At 37.3% G+C, this 20,690-nt stretch overlaps 1 protein-coding gene and 1 long non-coding RNA gene across 3 annotated transcripts in view; one reads left to right on the top strand and one right to left on the bottom strand.

Moving 5' to 3' along the window:
* LOC111148041 (polyribonucleotide nucleotidyltransferase 1) overlaps positions 1–11,794 on the top strand; it is a 45,772-nt gene extending 33,978 nt beyond the window's left edge. Inside the window, exons 19-28 of one of the 2 annotated variants that reach the window (XM_022504407.1) lie at positions 1,639–1,745; positions 2,182–2,253; positions 2,345–2,408; positions 3,929–4,012; positions 4,328–4,411; positions 5,485–5,591; positions 5,673–5,728; positions 7,605–7,683; positions 10,266–10,313; positions 11,426–11,794. In XM_022504407.1, coding sequence (XP_022360115.1) covers positions 1,639–1,745; positions 2,182–2,253; positions 2,345–2,408; positions 3,929–4,012; positions 4,328–4,411; positions 5,485–5,591; positions 5,673–5,728; positions 7,605–7,683; positions 10,266–10,313; positions 11,426–11,584 — 860 coding nt within the window. In that variant the 3' untranslated portion in view covers positions 11,585–11,794. Of the gene's footprint in view, positions 1–1,638; positions 1,746–2,181; positions 2,254–2,344; positions 2,409–3,928; positions 4,013–4,327; positions 4,412–5,484; positions 5,729–7,604; positions 7,684–10,265; positions 10,314–11,425 lie in introns of both variants that reach the window. The other variant, XM_022504408.1, reaches the window with a different exon arrangement.
* LOC111148042 lies at positions 424–12,733 on the bottom strand. The gene is made up of 3 exons (XR_002640668.1): positions 12,675–12,733; positions 5,007–5,108; positions 424–1,698 (listed from the first exon to the last, which is right to left on the bottom strand). It is a non-coding gene; the product is annotated as an uncharacterized LOC111148042 (long non-coding RNA).
* Positions 12,734–20,690: the final 7,957 nt, after the last annotated feature.

The following is a 20,690-nucleotide window of genomic DNA, read 5'->3' as shown; positions in this document are numbered from 1 at the left end:
GATGAGAATCTTAGTTGCATTCAACCAAGATAAGAAAAGCAAGACAAAAAGGATTTATTGGGTATGATTACATTTTATATATATGTACATACATATAACATGCTTTGGGGACATTTAGCTGGAAGTGTCCAATAGCCATATTGGCTATACAGCTCTAGAGCTTAGTAGCAAAGAGAAATAGGCAGGAGAGAGAGATTTTTTAGGTCATCAACATTATAGGTTATGGTTAAAAAACCAAGATCATAAGTGAGATTGCTTAGAGAATATGAAATTATATCCCCCGCCACAATCCTTTTTAACAGTTAAATTCCAAGTGATAAAACCTTAAATGTTTTGTTTAAAAAAAAAAAAAGAAACATGGAAAATTTTATCAAAATCTTAGGAAAAACCTTTCTAAGCAAAATCCAGGAACCATGATAACATATACCTTTAAAATTCTATACAGGAAAATAAATCACAATAAACAAAGTCAACTGACTAGGAAAATAATATATTTCCTTTAATAGTCTACATTTATATTTAACAAAGATGTACTGTCCATGTTGAAAGAGCTTTTATAAATCATTAAGAAAAAAGATTAACAAACAAGTAGGAAAATGGTTGAAAGCCATGAACAGGCAATTCACAGAAAAAGAAATATAAGGGGTGCCTGGGTAGCTCAGTTGGTTAAGCGTCCAACTCTTGATTTCATCATGGGTCTTGATCTCAGTGTTGTGAATTCAAGCCCTGCATTGGGCTCCATAGCTGGGCATGGAGCCTAAATAAATAAATTAATTAAATAAACAGTTTATAAACATTAAAAAAAGTTTAATCTCACTCATAAAAAAATCAAATTAAAAACAATAAGCTACCATTTTTGCCCTTTATATAACAAAGGTCAAAAGATCTGACAGGAATTAACAAGAAAGTAGAGCAGCAGGCACCCTCAAATACAGCTGGTAGAAATATAAAATGCTACACTCTGGAAGGCAGTTTGACAGATTTATAATAAATGTAAACCCACATACCTTTTGACCTAGTAATCCCACTTCTATTATGTGGCTTATAAATCCATTCAGGGAGTACTGAGCAGCCATTCAAAAAAATAAGGTGGAACTTTGTGTGGCATTATGTGTCACTATCCAAGGTATGTTATTAAGTGGAAAAAAGCAAGGTGCTGAATAGTGAGCACATTCACTGTGATTCCATAAGTAAAGAGAACAAAAGATTACACTTTGATTCATATTTGGGCACAAATTTTCTGGGAGGATACACACACACAAAAAAACCTACTGATGGCTTTCATGGAGAGGTGAGATGAGGGGTTTAGGCTGGAGGGATTTACCAATAACATGGTTACATTTCCAAAAAAAGAAGATAAACATACCAAAAGTAAAAAGACAAATGGATTCTATTAAGAGTTAAGTGTGCTATTTTTATAGAGATTTTTGTGAGAAAAGTGATTACCTGTTTATTTGTTTTAAGGGGCTTTTTTCATATGCTTAAAAAGAAATGAGGTAGATAGATGACCTTTCCAGCTTGGCTCTGATGATGTCAAATTTAAAATAGCACTCACTTACATTAAATATCAACAGAATGATAAATATGTGTGTTAGGTTGATGTACACATTACATACAAGCTCTTCTTCTCAATTATAGGAGTTCCAATTTCATCTGCTGTCGCAGGTGTGGCAATAGGATTGGTCACCAAAAACAATCCTGACAAGGGTGAAATAGAAGATTATCGTTTGCTGACAGATATTCTGGCAAGTATATCCATGTTTTCAAATATTCAGTAGTGAAGATGACACATATTTTATAAGCATTGGATGCTTAGAAGAATACATTACTTGGTATTACTTACTTTCCTCCTCTGCATATTAGCCTTGGATTTTATAGGATGTGAGTTAAAATATACAAAAAGCAGTATAAATATCCATAACGGCTCACTTTAGGGGGATCATAAATGAATCCCTGTGCATTTATGGGGGGACAACATGAACTTAAAGTAATTTTCTGATGAAACAGTTCTAACTGAAAAAGCCACAAATTAGAAGCAATAGTTTACTGTAGAAGATACTTCTTTGTGTTTAGTCTTAGAGGACATGGTTTACTTCTCTAGCTGTTTTTTAAAATTCCTCCATAGTGCCTGGATGAATTTTGTTTTTGTTTAAAACTATATCATTTCTTAAATTCCTTCAGGGAATTGAAGATTACAATGGTGACATGGATTTCAAAATAGCCGGCACCAATAAGGGAATAACCGCCTTACAGGTATTTTAAAACCTATTTTGTTTCACTTTTATAATATTTAAATAATGTCATGAATCAATATTTATATAATTTTTTTACTTTTCCACGTCAGGCTGATATTAAATTACCTGGAATACCAGTAAAAATTGTTATGGAGGCCATTCAACAAGCCTCAGGTAAGCTAAGCTAGTGTGCCTGATTCTCTTTCCATCATTTTTCATTTATTCATGACAACTATAATTCCCATTAGGCATATTAAAAATGGGCTTTTTATAAAATACTGTTTTGGAAATGAAATTTCAAACCTTTGTGAGAGACCAGAGAAAATTCAATTTTTATAAGTGACTCCCTAAGATAAGATTTATGGAGAAAAGGGACTATAAGTAGAATTGTAAAGGTAATTAGGATATGAAGAGCTTTGATTACTAAGTTAAAGAATTTGGATTTTACTCCATAAAAACTAAGACTACTGCTATATCTCATCATATTTTTTTTATATATAGTTCACCTCTAAACAATGTGTGCTCAAACTGCACGGGTCCACTTATATGTGGATTGTTTTTTGGTTTTTTGTTTTTGTGGGTTTTTTTTTAAGAGTTGGCAACAAAAGCATTTATTTACAGCAGCAAAGCATTTATTTACTATTGCCCATTCCACCAGATGAACTGAAGGCAGCTGACACAGAGGTCATGTCTGCTACACTGAGTATCCTATGAGTCCTGCTGAGGCAATTAGCAGCTCCTGGGGATGGGGGGGGGGGTCATGACTGGGCAGGGCTGCAGGTTACCCAGTATGCTGAGAAGGTGGTCCCATCAAGCATCTAGGGCTGGCCAGCAGAAGACTGGGCTGAAGTGGAGAAATATGCCCAGAGGGAAGGGGTAGCACTGTATTGGAAGTCCCTGCACTAAGTCCTCTGTGCCTGTGGGGTTGGGAGGGGACCCATTCCCCACTATGGCACCTTGGCCCTGAGGCCTCCTGGAGACCAGCACACTCACATGTGGTGTATGGCCATAGGTCAGTGGTACATGTCCATGCAGATGAAGCAGCATTACTATGCTTCCATGCAACTGTTGCAGCCTGCAGGCCACCCAGGGGTTGCCACTGCTGAGCCTAAGCCACCAGGCTGTGGAACTCTGCCATCCCAGAGCCAGCCCCCTATCCCATGCCTATGCAAATATTTTTCAATAAATATACAGTACTGTAAATATATTTTCTATTCCTTATGGTTTCCTTTTTTTTTTTTTTAAGATTTTATTTATTTTTTTGACAGAGAGAGATCAAAGCTGGCAGAGAGGCAGGAAGAGAGATGGGGGGGGAAGCCCACTGAGCAGACAGCCTGATGCGAGGCTTGATCCCAGGACCCTGAGATCATGAGCTGAGCTGAAGGCAGAGGTTTAACCCACTGAGTCATTCAGGTGCCCCTCTTTATGGTTGTCTTAAGGTTGTCTTAACCTTTTCTTTTCTCTAGTTTACTTTATTATAAGAATATCGAGTATAATACATAAACATACAAAATGTGTCACTTAACTGTTTTTTGTCATGAGTAAGGCTTCCAGTCAATAGTAGGCTATTAGTAGTTAAGTTTTGGGGAATCAAAAGTTTTACACGAATTTTTGATGCAAGGGTGGACATCCATAATCTCCAGTTGTTCAAGGGTCAACTGTGATTATAGTTTTTATGTTTTTATCTCTTATAGTGGCAAAGAAGGAGATACTACAGATAATGAACAAAACTATTTCAAAACCTCGAGCATCTAGAAAAGAAAATGGACCTGTTGTAGGTAATTTATTAAAGTTATTATTTATTCTGTCATAAGGTGAACATTAATATATGAAAGTATATTATTATATTTAAATTTCCTTTAACTCCATACACAAAACAAAAATATTTTAAGTATTTCTATAAACACTTTTAAATTGGGGGAGGTATTTTTAGACATTAGAACTTACAGAAACTTGAGTCAAGTAACTATTTTTCTACTTCCCATGAAATAGTTTTACATGTGCATATGCCAAAAAAAAATTTTTGATCAAGATATGTTTTAGGTTCATATATGTATTTGAATTATTTACAGTTTGTCTTTATTACATTTTAGAAACTATTCAGGTTCCATTATCAAAACGGGCAAAATTTGTTGGACCAGGTGGATATCATTTAAAAAAGCTTCAGGCTGAAACAGGTAAAAGTTGTATGATGTTTGGGGGTTTTATTTTTTAATGTTTTTTAGAGAGGTAGGGGAGAAGGGGGAGGGGGAGAGAGAATGTTAAGCAGGCTCCATGTTCAGCATGGACCTCAACTTGAGGGCTTGATCTCACAAACCTGTATCATGACCTGAGCCAAAATCAAAAGTCAGACACTTAACCAACTGAGCCACCCAGGTGCCCCAAGTTTGAGGGTTTTAATGGTAGGCCCCATAAGTTGCCATTTCATCCCCATTATATTCAAAAAATATGTTTGAGATATGTGAGAACAAGAGAAAAGAATATAATGCTGTCATGTCTTTAAGTTTTCTGTATGCCTCTTAATAAATCAGCAGTCATTCTTAGCTATATTCAAGAAGGATGACCTAGAATTCATTGATTTCTTTGTGACATTTTAAAATTGAACATTTAGAAAAATCTTTAACTTTTCACTTCAGAGGATTTTGCTGTCATTTTCTATTCTGCTGTTTTTCACTTAGTCTTCTTTAGACTTTTATTTGAAGAGTAGACTATGTGTAGAAATAGTATGCTTTCTTTTTTCTAGAAGCAATCTTTGAGTTACCTAGTACTTACCAGCTTTGAGGTTATTGAAGGAAGGTGAGAAGCATAGTTGTCTTAGCCAGCGCTTTAGATTGAGAAACTGACATGTCATCCCTCATCCATCTGTTCACTACTCTAGAATAAGAGAAAGAAAAAGTGAGGAAAAGGTTACAGTATAGAAGCTACTCATAATTAAAAGAGCAAAACCAAATCTTCAAAAATTAGAACTTAAATGTGCTTTCTCCTACCAAACTCTGAGCTCCAAGAACACAGAGACAGTGACTGACTGTTGCTTCCCCAGGCCATAGTACAATGTCAGATACATAGCAGGTGTGCAATGTGTTATATGTTGGTGAATGAATCCCTTCATTCCTAAAGCAATGAGTAAATATAACACAACTCTGCCCAGCTACTTATACGTCAGTCCCCTGCTCTCACATCTACTTTGTAAGATTAGACTTCACTAAAGTGAGCAAGTTAACTTTAATATGTTAAATCATCTTTTTAAAAGGAGTAACTGTTAGTCAGGTGGATGAAGAAACATTTTCTGTATTTGCACCAACACCAAGTGCTATGCATGAAGCAAGAGACTTCATTACTGAAATCTGCAAAGATGATGTAAGTATAGATCTTATAATACTTACTTTTTTCTATATTTTTTGCTATTTATTCATCTTATGGCTTATTTTGCACTTACAGCAAGAGCAGCAACTAGAATTTGGAGCAGTGTATACCGCCACAATAACTGAAATCAGGTAATATCAACCATACACTATGCTGGGGGTTTTTTCTTTCTTTGTTTTTTTAAGATTTTATTTATTTATTTGACAGATCACAAGTAGGCAGAGAGGCAGGCGGGGGTGGGGAGGGGGGGAAGCAGGCTCCCCACCTAGCAGAGAGCCCGATGCAGGGCCGATCCCAGGACCCTGGGATCATGACCTGAGCCAAAGGCAGAGGCTTTAACCCACTGAGCCACGAGGTGCCCCCACTATGCTGGTTTTTATAAATTTATATTATAAGCACATGTTAACTTCACATTTGCATTATATATGTTGAAAATGTTAGGTATTTAGATTTTATATCAATTACCTGCCATAAATTATTTTTAAGGTATAATTTATTTTCTATGCCAGTTTGTTGATTTTCAGTAACATGATTCTGTGATTATAATTGTACTAATAGATTCTTCTAAGTGAATTGTTTCCTTGAACCAAATTTCTCACCACTTAAATTTTCCCAATAAACAGTAAAACAGGCCCAAATAGACCTAGCAGTATTCCTTTTTCTTTTCCTAGTAGTTTCATGTCTGTTTTAAAGATAGTACTATTTAATGCCTAAGGAGCACATTTCTTTAAATGTCAATTTCAACCTCAAAGTATTTTTTATCAGCTAAAAAGACTGATTTTGGGGGGATGAGAAAATCCCCTCCCCTTTTTTAAAAAATATTTTGTTTATTTATTTGAGAGAGAAAGGTAGCGAGAGAAAGCACAAGCAGGGAAGAGAGGGAGAACAGACTCCCCACGAACAGGCAGCCCAATGCGGGGCTCAATCCCAGAGGACCCTGGGATCATAACCTGAGCCAAAAACAGACACTTAATAGACTGAGCCACTCAGGCACCCCTGAAAAATCCCCTTCTTAAGGAAAAAAATAACATATATATATCAGATGTAGCCTGAGTGTTCAGAGCTATTTGAAATGAATAACAAAAGCCAATGGAATAATTTGTTTAATATCACAGGTGAAAAACTGAGAAATGGGATGGCTTATTTTAGTAGACTAGTGAAAAAAAGACAGATTTTGTAATGAAATAAATACCTTATTTTATCCAGCCCCCTTCCTTAAACCATTATTTAATAGGTTGATGATTCATCTACACTACTTTAAAATATTTAATGTTTATCCCTCTACTCCCCATTCATGCTCTCTCTCATTCTCTCTCTCTCAAATAAAATCTTTAAAAAAATAAATAATTAATGTCATTTCAAAATGGGGAAATAGAGAATTATAGAAGAATATATAGTCTAAAAGCTTGTCATTAACACAATTTTCCTTTATCTCTTCTCTGTCCTTTCATTTACAAGTATTTAAATAACAGGGTGTAGGAGCGGGGTGGCTCAGACCATCTGCCTTCAGCTCAGGTCATGACCTGGGATCGAGCTCCTTGTCACGCTCACTGCTCTTCAGGGGAGTCTGCTTCTCCCTCTCCCTTCCCCTGCTCATGCTCTCTCACTCTCTCAAATAAAATTTTTTTTTTAAAGATTTTATTTATTTATTTGACAGAGATCACAAGTAGGCAGAGAGGCAGGCAGAGAGAGAGAGGAGGAAGCAGGCTCTCCGCTGAGCAGAGAGCCCGATGTAGGGCTCGATCCCAGGACCCTGAGATCATGACCTGAGCTGAAGGCAGAGGCTTTAACCCACTGAGCCACCTAGGTGCCCCATAAATAAAATATTTTTTAAAAAATGTAAATCCAAGGTGTATGTTCAGTTGAAAAAATAAGTTTCTCTTTTAGATAATCCTTTTTACAATTGTGTGTGTGTTTACTTTGTTCTCCAATGGATACATAATAAGTTTGATTATGAGTAGATACTCAGATACTGTTTTAATCAGGCTTATTTCCTTTCCTTCTCAGAGACACTGGAGTGATGGTTAAATTATATCCAAATATGACTGCGGTACTACTCCATAACACACAACTTGATCAACGAAAGGTAAAAACAAAACAAAACAATATGTTTAAAACCACCTTAAAATCATCATAGTGAAATTACCTGGGTTGTTGAGAATTGTGCACTTTGTCCACTACTAGCCTAAATATAAAAAGCTGAAAATGACAGCAATGTTGCTGACAGAAGGTTTTTACACTATTTAACACAGGTATTTATGTTTGTCCTTGTATCATGGAATAGAAACATTCTTGAGTTAACACATCTAGAGTTAACATATAACAGTTATTTTTTAAAAATACCTGGCTATAGCCCTGTCTTCCCAACTTTCTTGGCCAACCAAGCATAGTAAGATAAAACTAAAAATATGAAACTATTCAAGAAAACTCTAGGTGCAGAGGATAATAGGAATGTTTAGTTTACCAAATATTGAAATATAAAGCTATACAGAATAAAACAGTGTATTACTGACCTAGAATTAGACAATTTATACAACAGAAAATAGAGACCAGAAATTATCCAGTTATATAAATGGGAATATAATATATACTAAAAGTTGCATTTTCAGTCTGAAGAAACAAAGATTATTTAATACATTGTATTGGAATAGCTGGTTTTCATAAAGCAGAATGTCTCCTGTTTTATTTATTTTAGATTTATTTTAGAGAAAGAACCCAAGTGCTTGAGTGAGGGGAGGGGCAGAGGGAGAGAATCTCAGACTTCCCTGCTGAGTGCAGAGCACCACGCAGGGCTCTTTCTTACAACCCTGAGATCATGAACTGAGGTGAAATCAAGATTCAGATGCTTAACTGACTGAGCCACCCAGGTGCTCCTGATGTCATTTTAAAATACATGGCAAAATTGCAATAAAGGTGAAAGCCAAGTACCAACTCAGGGGAAAAAGATGTATATAACAAATGAGAGAGGCTTCATATGCACAGGGTTTATATGGATCAGTAAGAAAGGTCAATATCAACAGCAATTTTTTTAAATTAAAGATTTGTATATTACTTGTTTTTATTTTAGACAGAGAGCATGGGTGAGCAGGGGTTGGAACAGAGGGAGAGGGAAAGAATCTCTAGCAGACTCCACACTGAGAGCAGAGCCCAAAACAGGGTTTGAACTCATGACGCTGGCATCATGGCCTGAGATGAATTCAAGAGTTAGATGCTTAACCCACCAAGTCTTCCAGGCACCTCAACAGCAGTTTTGTTTTGTTTTTTTTGTTTTATTTTAAGATTTTACTTATTTGACAGAGAGATCACAAATAGGCAGAGAGGAAGACGGGGCGGGGGGGGGGGGGGGGGAAGCAGGCTCCCCTGCTGAGCAGAGAGCCCGATGCGGATCCCAGGACCCTAAGATCATGACCCGAACAGAAGGCAGAGGCCCAACCCACTGAGCCACCCAGGCGCCCCAACAGCAGTTTTTTTTAATGCAAATAAAACTAAGTTATCATTTTTCAACTTTCAGATAGTTGAAAATCCCCAATGTGGGTGAAAATATGGAAGAAAAAAATGGACATTCTCATACACTTGAGATACTGTTGTAGGAATGTAAATTGGGACAGACTTTTTGGCGAGTGTTTGATAAATGTGTATGAGTACCTTTGGCCCTAGAAGTTCAACATTAGGACTTTATTCTGAAAGGATAATTTGAGTAACTACATAATTGTTGCAACACTGTAGTTACCTACAAAAAGGTTGAAAAAAATAGTACACTGAACATCCACATACCTGACATCTAGATTCAGTAATTATTAACATTTGCAATACCAGAATTTAAGGGGCACCTGGGTGGCTCAGTCAGTTAGACATCTGCCTTTAGCTCTGGTCATGATCTCAGGTCTGTGACCGAGCCCTGCATTGGGCTCTGCACCACAGTGAGTCTGCTTCTCCCTCTCTGCCCTATATGTACTCTCACGCTTGCGTGTGCTTGTTCTTGCTCCCCTCCCCAAGTAAATAAAGTCTTTTTTTTTTTTTTAAAGATTTTTGTTTATTTATTCGACAGAGAGAGATCACAAGTAGACAGAGAGGCAGGCAGAGGCAGGCAGAGAGAGAGAGAGAGAGAGGGAAGCAGGCTCCCTGCTGAGCAGAGAGCCCGATGCGGGACTCGATCCCAGGACCCTGAAATCATGACCTGAGCCGAAGGCAGCGGCTTAACCCACTGAGCCACCCAGGCGCCCCCAAGTAAATAAAGTCTTAAAAAAAAATACTGGAATTTAAAACGAATTAAATGACCACCTTTAGGGGATCAGTTAAACAAATTACATAGTTTGAACATTCTGCTGTTTCATTTGTTGATCTAAAAGGATATCCTGAACATATTATTGAATGAAAAATCAATGTATTAGAAAACAACAAGCTCAATAAGGTCCATTTTTATAAATGGAGTACATACTAAGTAGACATTTGAAGGGATACTTGTTAGAGTATCAGCAGTAGTTATCTAAAAAGTAGAGAGCTTTGGATGATTTTTGCTCTCACTTGAATGTGTATTTTAAGCCTTTGTAATCAACAGATTTCATAATCAGGAAAAACACTAAAACTTTCCACTTAAAAAAATGTGTACTGCTATGGATATTAAGAGATTATGCATAGCAACTAACAAATGAACATGTTCTCTTTCAGATTAAACATCCCACCGCCCTTGGATTAGAAGTTGGCCAAGAAATTCAGGTACTTGTATTCAACTTTTTAGCCTTAAGAGTTGTAAACTGTACTCCAAGTTTCAATTTTTTTTTTTTTTTTTTCCAAAAAGCTGAAAGAATCAAATCAACATTTGTGATTTGTATTATGTGCTGTGCTTTTTTAACTTTAGGTTTGTTTTTAAACAGACTAAGGATTTAAGGTGTAATTCTTCCCCTTAGGGAGCTTGCAGTTTAGTTCTAACAATAGTCCCCCCACTTTAGAGCTTTTAAAAATGCATGAGGCCAGTAATAGCTATGCAGTGATGTGCAGATAGGACAGAAGAACTCTGAACACGTAACTCTGTTAAAGGCCTTGAATGACATATTTGAGTTGAGACTTCAATTGGTTCATAGCTAAAAATTTTTTAGTTTAAAGAAAGCCATGTTGTTTGACCTTTTTATAGTTTTTTATGAATGTATAAAGGAAGTCATTGCCAGTCTGGTGTGGTTTGGTTTCTGTTTTACTTGTCCATACCACATTTTGTTCCAGCTGTACCTATTACCCATGACTTGAGTAACCAAGGCTTCTAGTTTATTCCTAATCTGTAGTCCATCGTTCAAGGAGCCTCTAGGGAAGAGTAAGAACTAAGACCCAGTATCTGTATAAGGTTGTGTTTTTGCATGAGAAGGGACTTTAAAACTGCCACATTTCCCCCGACTTGTGTTGTATAAAGTCAAGCCAAATAATCTCCAGTTTGATAGTCCTTTGGGGAATAGTGTGAATGACCTAACCATAATCCTGTATAGTTTATCGTACCCTTAGGCTCAGAAAGCCCTTGTCTAGAATCATTCACCATGGCTTTCACTGTTCTTCCAGTATAGGGACCTGGCCCAGAGAAAATAAGAAAGCACAGTTGAGTCTAACAGAAGATTTTAATAGAGCAACTAAATGCCTGTCTCTTTTCTTTTTCTTATAAGGGCTATTTAACCAAATTATATTTATTAGTATATACCTCTACTTAGTCCTAAGCTGTGCTTTCAGGAAAGTAAAAACATTACTCATTGGGGTTTTTTGCACCATATAAATCTAAGTATCTTCTAATTTGGATGTTGATCATTGTACTATGTAACTGTAAAGGTAAATTGGCTTCTTTAATACAGGTGAAATACTTTGGGCGTGATCCAGCTGATGGAAGAATGAGACTTTCTCGTAAAGTACTACAGTCTCCAGCTACAAGTGTTGTCAAAACTCTAAATGACAGAAGCAGTATTGTAATGGGAGAATCTATTTCACAGTCATCATCTAATTCCACCCAGTGATTTTTTTTTTAAAAGAATTCTAGAGTGATACTCTGTAGAGTAAAATTTCAATACTACCTTCTAATGTGTAGATTTATATATAGTATAAATATATCCTAATGATTTGTATTAAAATGCACATTTTATGTGGTCTATTTTTTTTATTTCAAGAGTTACCTATATTATTTTTATTTACATTACGAATCAATAAATATTATTAAAACTAAACCACTTATACATCTTTAAAAAGATTGCCCTTTAATTCCTAAAATTCTGAAATACCTTAAAACCTCAGATATAATAGATCCCATTTGTTACCATAATGGATCTCTTCCTACCTTCTTTATTGTCTTTGTATACAGTAGAGACAATTTACTCTTAGTCATCTAATGGCTCACCTCTGCACAAGAGCGGTATTTGGCTACCTCTGTCTTACAAACTGGGATTTGCCATATCAAAGCCAGTTTCTTTAGTACAGATCTGTTTTTAATGATATACCACCTTTCAAATTGGTCACAAAACCATAAATGTAGTGGAATAAATATTATAAATGGGATCCTAACTAGAATGAGGGAGTACATTTTTCAAATTTAGAAAATATAATTGTTTAGAAAATATAGAAAAATCATTTATTTATCAAATAGAGTAAATGTTGCAAATGTATGGATGTTCTTGGTATAAAGGAGGGAAAAAATCATGATTTTCAGCTAATGTTTGAAACAGTTCTATATAGAGGCTGTTGACATAATTATTAGTAATAGCTATAAGATGTTCATTTTAATGATATATTACATAATTCCACAAAAAAATGGCTAAAGGAAGTCCTAATTTAGAATATGCAATCCTGTTAGAAATCTGATAGAATGTTTGTATATTCATGACTCATAAATAGTTTGTAAAATATTAACAATTTAGTCGGTCAAATATTTTTTTAAATATGTATATTTTTAAGTCAGTAAACCCTGATTTTATAAATAGTGTGTAAAATAGTGTGGCAGGCACATTTTCTGAAATACTGAAGATTAGCTGAAAATGACATTAAATATAAACTATATACTTTATACATTTGGTTTTTCTCTAATAGTGGCAAAAATCTTTCATTCTCACCTACCTTTGTTTAAGACATAAGCTTTAGGGTGCCTGGGTGGCTCAGTATAAGTGTCCAACCCTTGATTTCAGAGTCGTGAGTTCAAGCCCTGCATTGGGTTCCCCACTGGGCATGGAATCTACTTTAAAAAAAAAAAAAAAAAAAAGACAAGCTTTAATGGTAGCATTTCAAAATTGTAATTTATGCTTTTCTTAAGTTTTCTCTTTTCTTTTTCAAATGGCCTCCCAACTACTACTGGGAGAAAAATGAAGCTACTTCTTAAATTCTAGAGACCAGTGGTTCCACAAAGTGACAATATAACCCACTAACCACAAACCACCAAAAAGATTCCATTTCCACTTAAACCAAGATCCCACACTTTATGTCTGAACTTTTATTTTTATCTTCATTCAAATCTTGGTAGTTTCCCTACTCTCCATAAAGTACTTCTAAAAGTGCAATTATATGCTAAAAACACCACGACTAAAATTGAAATGCCATCTTTGGTAGTGCAGTGTGGGTACTTATAAAACTTTTTCCTTCATATTCTTTATTATTGACACTCCCCTGCCCATGAATTACAGTTTTTATGCAATAATTTTTTCATCTCTTACAGGATAGATCAAAGATGTAGTAGTGTAAATATCAGTATCTTTCTTAGTTCAGTTCTGCCAAGCTTACTATTCATTAATTCAGTACTTATTATGTTCCATACACTATAATGTGTGCAAGGAATGCATTGGTAAACAAAACAGATCGAGCTCCAATGTTCACATTCTAGTGGATGGAAACTAATAGTAAAGTATATAACATGTCAGGTGGTAGTAGTTTTTTTAAAGAAAAAACTGGGTGGGTAAAATTTTAGCAAATTTTATTAAAGAAAACATGTCAAGAGAAGGGTACCAACATAAGCTAAAGCAATTGGTGGGGGAGGGGTGGGAGATGGTAGGAATGATCACAGGGCCGTGAATTTATTTCACAGAAGCCAAGTCACACTCCCTGTGGCTGAGTGGCGCCATGACAGTACATCATTATGAACAAAGGCGTTCTTGCTCTACCCTTTGCTTTGGAGTCTCTTGACCTCTCATTTCTATTTTACATACAACAGCATATTCTTACCTGCGAATGTTAACATACTGATTGATTTCTGGATGTTGACCATACTTACATCCCTGAGATAAGTCAACCTTAATCATGGTATATGATCCTTTTAATGTACTGTTGAATTTGATTTCCTAATATTTTGTTGAAGACTCTTGCATCTATGTTCATCAGGGTTATTGGCCTGGATTCTTCTCCGTGGTATCCTTGTCTGAGAAGGATAGGTATTACATCTTCAAATGTTTGGTAAAATTTACCAGTGAAGCCATCCGGTCCTGGACTTGTTTGTTGGGAGATTTCTGGCTACTCATTCAATCTCCTTGCTAGCAACTGGCTTATTCACATTTTCTATTTCCTCAAGAGTCAGTCTTGGAAAATCATACGTTTCTAGGAATTTTTCCATTTCTTCCAGATTGTCCAGTTTGTTGGCATATAATTGTTAGCAGTGGTCTGTTAGGATGTTTTGTGTTTCCACAGTATCAGTTATAACTTCTCTTTCATTTTTTATTTTATTTATTTGAGCCCTGTCTTTTTTTTTTTTTTTGAGCCCTGTCTTTTTAAATCAGTGAGCCTACCTAAAGATTCATCAGTTTGCTTATCTTTTCAAAAAAACCAACTCTTCATTTCACTGACCCTTACTGTTATCTTTCTAGTCTCTATTTATTTCCACTCTGATCTTTATTATTTTCCCCCTTCTACTAACTTTGGGCTTCATTTCTTCTTTTTCTAGTTCTTTTAGGAATAGAGTAAGCCAGATCCACAGGCAGCAGCTTTCAAAGTATGTAAATATATAGTCTTAAGATTACAGAATCATAAACCCTGCTGACTTTGAGACCAGGAAATCTGGAGTTAATCCCCAGGGTGACAGCTGGAAAACTCTTGCTTTAGGCATATATAAGCTCCTTTCTGGGAGGCATCCGTGAACTGTTATATGGCCACGGGAGAGCACTAATATGGTTATCTCCCTGCCCATCTTATCTGGGGGCACCCATGTAGCCTATGAATATATAGCAAACCTGAATCCTGCCTGCCCCTCAGGTTGAAACTCAAGGAGAAGAACACCTTTTTCAAATGAACTCTAGGGGTATGTTTTAGTCAGCTGGTTGTGCGGTGCCCTTGGGGGTGATAACCTGTGAAGAACTGAATATTTTAGGCCCAGGGAGTCCAAAACAATCCCTGCTGGCCACCAGCGCCAGGTGCTCAAACGGTGTCCCTTGTGTAGACTGCACATGCCCACTGGCTGGCAGGGTAGACCATGGGGGCAGGGCACTCAGCAGGAGGAGGGTAGACCTGGGCTGTGGTGGGGGCAGGACACTTCTTCCTGAGCTAGCAGGCTGGGTGGGGGTGGGGAGTGTACAGAAATGGTGATTGCCAGCATCTCTGTCCCCAGAGAGTCCCAAGGGGTTCCTGTCTCTGGCAGATGCTATAAGATTAGCAAATGCATTTCCTCAGCATATGGTCTAGGTGTCTTTGAGACTTACTTTTGTGCTGGGTCCTGGGATGAGTGGGTCTGTGTATGAGTCCTTTAATAGTGGATTTTCCATTCCCTAAAGCCCTATATTTGTTAAGCCCTATTGGTTTTCAAGGCCAGGTGCTCATCTCTCTGATGTAGTCCCAAAGGGCCGAGGTACCTGCTATGGAGCACAAACCCCTCACTTCTCGGGGGGGACAAGCCCTGTGTTATGACATCCCTCCCAGATGTTGGTCTTTATGCTTAGGTGGGATTTTTTGAAAGACCATGTATCGCCTCTCCTACCCATCTCAATGTGGCCCTTTTGTCCTTTGTTGTAGAGGTGCTATTCGGCTAGCTTTTGGGTCCTTTTCATAGAGAACTGTTTCATACATAGCTGTAGTTGTATTCATGGGAGGAGGTTGAGTTTAGGATCCCTTATATGTTACCATCTTGAATGTCCTCCTGATAAACTGTCTTAATAAAATATTGACAAAAGCTATTAGGACCAAGTAAGTAGATCTATGGAAATGCAAGAATGGTAAGAATAAGAATATAATTCATTATAAGTATTTTACAAGAGGAAAACTGTTTGATCACCAGATACAGAAGAGGGAATTATAAAATTTCCAAGAATTTTCAAAATATTAGAAATGTCCTTAACTCACTAAGTGGGATCTATCAGAAATTAAGAACTTGTATAAAACACTGGTAACATTGCCATTAAAGTCAGGAACAAAACAAGAATCACCACTATTACTCTCATCAGTTTTCTCAGGTTCTAACCAACAAGATAAGATTAAAAGAGGTTGCGTAGGGGCACCTGGGTGGCTCAGTGGGTTAAGCCACTGGTTCAGTTCACATCATGATCTCAGGGTCCTGGGATTGAGCCTGCATGGGGCTCTCTGCTCGGCAGGGAGCCTGCTACCTCCATCCCCCTCTGCCTGTCTCTGCCTATTTGTGATCTCTCTGTCAAATAAATAAAATCTTTAAAAAAAAATTAAAAATTTTAAAAAGAGGTTGAGGAGAAGAACAAAAACATATGCAGGTGATTTTCTTTTTTCTTTTTTCTTTTTTTTTAAAGATTTTATTTATTTATTTGACAGACAGAGATCACAAGTAGGCAGAGAGGCAGGTGGGGGGGCAGGGGCAGGCTCCCCACAGAGCAGAGAACCTGATGCCTTGATCCCAGGACCCTGGGATCATGACCTGAGCTGAAGGCAGAGGCTTTAACCGAACCACCCAGACACCCCTTGCAGGTGATTTTCTTAAAAACACTTTCAGTTAGTACAAAACAATTAGAGCTAATAAGTGTGCAATAACTATATGGGGTATGCCAAAATAAATAGGTATCTTCTCCAGGAGTCAAAAGCTGCCATGATGTAAGCTCATTTCCACTCTCACTTTTCCAGGCTTCCAAGAGCTATCTTAGCAGTAAGTCTGCCCCATCCCCTTGGGTTAAATCTTTTGTTCCAAAGGTATCCCAGATCAATGAAATCTTGAGTTTCTAAGGCCCTTGCTCAAGGAACCTCAAAGTCCAATCCCAAGTGTACTTCTCTGGCTCCTTAGTAATACAATGCCAGATTATTTTTTCAATTCCTTCAGTGTGTAATCTCTTTCTTCCCTAGGCCCAGCAATCCCTAGGCAGATTATGCTGAGATTTAACCCAGCTACCACAACCTCTCAGCTAGGATAAGAAATGAGAGCAACTACTCAATAGGTCTTTTTGCAAGGGGAGGGAATTGTTACCTCTTATAGGAAGTATAAGCCACTTCTGCAATCCCTGAGGGTTTAGGGGTATCTGCACAACCAGCATCTTCACAGGTACCCCCTTACCATATTTCAAGCTTTAGGATTACCCAACCAGGACCCTAACTGCATAGCTCAACATTCAGATATCTTTAGAGCTCTGTAACTGTCAAATCCTATGTCTGTTCTTTCATTGCAGGAAATAAAGGCCTTTTTTTTGAAGCCCACTATCCCTCTGCAAGGCAGTAGTACAACTTAATTGGCCAGTTCTGCTATCCTTGTAGGCATTGTTTTCCCCATATTTTTTAAATGCTTGAATCATTGTATAGACCACAACATTCCCCTCTTATGGGATGTTTTCCTAGGTCACTATTGGTCAATCAGTAGTCAAATGACCACCTCATGCCAAGGACTGAGTACACCATTCCACAAACCCCATCTTACTGCCTGATTTCTTACACTACTCCCTGTACCACCTATGTCAGTTCTGGCTCTCAAAAATACAGATGCTAAGAAGGGATTACACATGTAAGATGCTGACTAGAGAAAATGTCTGTGAATGATAAAATAGGCTAAGGAATTCAAAGGGACAGCCTGTAGACTATAGTACAAGTTTGAACTCTGTAAAAGAGGGAAGGTAAGGAAATACTGGGTGGAAAGAGCTTCTCACTACAGTGTATTTCCGAGAAAGTCTCATCCAAACTGCTAAGAAGTTCCCCAAGGCAAAGTTGCCCATTGAAGGAGTTCTGCACTAGATAGTAAAAAAGACAAGTATAGTACCTGTGCTATGCTCAGTTAATGGCTGGAAGCAGCCAAAGGTCTTTATGGCCTCAGCTCAAATGCAATGGTGGATCCAAAGGGGTGGCAGCTGGCTATCAGTCCAGTATGTTCCCCAGAGTAGGTTCTCTTGAAGGAGATCTAAATGGTGCACTGATACAGCCATTGCATCAACCAAATACCAAAACAAATATACAACTATAGCAATTAAAACTGTCAACTACAGTTGACCAACTAAAACAATGAAAACAGAGTAGTGAGTTCAGACTCAAATCCACATACATGTATGTATAAGTGTCTGTAGATTTAATAAAGAATGTGATTAGCATTTCAAATTATTTAATCTGTAAATGATATTGACAAGCGGTTCTTCATTTGGAGGAAACACTTTTGGCATCCTACTTCACATATAACAACAACAAAAAAAAAATCCAAGGGAAATACAGAACATTAAAAAAAACATAAAAACATGAACAAAAAAACAATCATACCTTTGTCAAAAATGCAAAATTAATCACACAGTTAAATATAATTTTTTTTAAGTATAGAGTCCAAAGGGCAAACATAATAAAAGAGACAAGAGCAGACAAAAGATTTTAACAAATGTCATTTGCATGACAAGCAGATGGTAGAGCAGTATAGCAGACCTTAGAACAGAGGAAATTACAATCTAAATGGCCACAGAGGTGAGCAGAGAAGAGAACAAATTATCTCTACAACAAATCAGAAAGGACCAGGGTTCAGAATCTGAGGACAGGGTCAAAGTCTATGTAGAGAGGGGCTACACAACTGGACCCCTTCCCAATCCCACATAACCAAAGGACTACCATCTCCCTCCACACACATACCCATACAAGCCCTCTGAACACTGCTACCCCCATCGCCAACTCAGGAGACTGAGATTTATTTTATGAAATAGGAGAGACTTTTGATTTGAAGATATTAGTCACAGTAGTAGGAGATTGTGACAGCAGAGTTAAAAGGAGTGATTAAGTGAAAGCTTAAATACCAAACATGAAGGACCTCTTGCCTCCTTCCTCTGTCTTTTCTCCATCAGGGTATGAGGGAATACCTGGAGAAACTACACTCACCCAGAGAAAAGACTTCCAAAAACATTTGGTAAGGCGAATGGGAGGGGCTGTGATTGAAAAAGAAAATCACCCCCAGGGAAAACCACCCCAACAGTCCATAGCGTTGCTCTTGAGAGCAGAAAGCCAGCCAGGGTTTGGCAAGGGCGAAACCATGAAGAGCTTTGTATGCCATTCTGAAGAACTTTATCCTACAAGAAATCAAAAACCGTTGAAAGATGCAAAAACAATATAATATGACCAAATTTGTTTCAGGACTATCATTCAGTAGTGTGTCAAGAATTGACTAGTTAGGGGCGCCTGGGTGGCTCAGTGGGTTGAGCTGCTGCCTTCGGCTCAGGTCATGATCTCAGAGTCCTGGGATCGAGTCCCGCATCGGGCTCTCTGCTCAGCAGGGAGCCTGCTTCCCTCTCTCTCTCTCTCTCTCTCTGCCTGCCTCTCTGTCTACTTGTGATCTCTCTCTGTCAAATAAATAAATAAAATCTTTAAAAAAAAAAAAAAGAATTGACTAGTTAGAAGCTAGAGATACCAATGTGGAGCTTTCAAAGATGTAATTTCATTTCAGTTGATTTGACAGGGTAGTTACTAAATTACCTGCTAGGGAGAATGTCAAATTGAGTAATAAACTTCCAACTTTCAACAGTTATTGAGTACTTGCTATGTTCCACGTCCTCTGCTAGGTACTAGAGATAAAATGGTGAAAAGAAACATAGTTCCCTGAACTCACAGAAATTTGTCATCTAGATGTGGAGACAATTATTAATCAGAAATCATACAAATAAATGTAAAGCTACAAGTATGACAAATTTTACAACTGAAGGATGCATGGTGCTATGTGTAACCTGAAGATAAAATTGATATTCTGGTTGTCTTCCTATCTCTGATTTACCATATCGCATGGTGTAATATCCATAGGATTTGAGTGGGATTAAAACCCCAGGCTCCAAAGACAGGTTGATTTGACTCAGCCAATCAGTGCTTGAAATTCCCTGGACCTCAGATCTCTGGGTTCAAGGGTAGGCATGTGACCTATATTAGTCTAATCACAATGCAACTGGGAATACCTGAAGAAACTCCTTTTGCTGTGAAGAACTGTGGAAACTTGGGGGCTCTTGGCCACTATCTTAAGATACAAAAGGAGTTAGCCTGAGTATGAATCTGACAGAACAGAATATAGAATTGAGAGGCATAAGGAAATCAAGTTCTCGCTGATACTGTTGGGCCAATCAAATCTACCTGAGGTTCCTCTTTCCTTCTTATGAGCCAATAAATTCTCTTATCATTTAAACCACTTTGAAATGGGATTTTTGGTACTTGTGATATTCCAAAAGATATAGTCTAGATAGGGAAGTCAAAAGGGTCCTTGATGAAAGTGATAACTGTGGCAACATCTGAAGGATAAAGCAAGAATCTCCATGATATGACTGAAGGAACAAAGTTCAGACAAAAAAAGTGTCAATATTAACTTAGATCAAGTAAAACAGGTTGAAAAATGTTCAGTGGCATTATTAACATAGATATCTTAAGTTAGTTTATAAAGAGCTTCACGATGAGAGCAAGGTGTTAGGGTGGGCAGTGTGATGGAAACCAGAATGGGTTCAATTGAAGAATAAGTGGGAGGTGAAAAAATGAAGGGAGTATAAACAACTTTAACCCTTAAACAGTTTGGCTGTAAAGAGGAAAAGAAATAGGAATGTGGCTAAGAGGATATAGGTTATCAGTTTTGATGGTTTACTTAAATTGCTTAAGGAAAAAAATTTAATGTATCTTAATCACCTTAAGAAAAAAATGAGTGAATATAGCAAAAAAACTTTCATAAAAGTATTTTCATAAAAACATCTAACAGAATGGGAAGGGTGAAAGCAGAAAGTTTGA

Source organism: Enhydra lutris, unplaced genomic scaffold (genome assembly GCF_002288905.1).
Source record: "Enhydra lutris kenyoni isolate GAN:26980312 unplaced genomic scaffold, ASM228890v2 scaffoldscaffold18, whole genome shotgun sequence".
In the NCBI taxonomy this organism is placed as follows: Eukaryota; Metazoa; Chordata; class Mammalia; order Carnivora; family Mustelidae; genus Enhydra; species Enhydra lutris.
The sequence above is the reverse complement of the archived record's forward strand: the minus strand, read 5'-3'. Positions and strand labels throughout refer to the sequence as shown.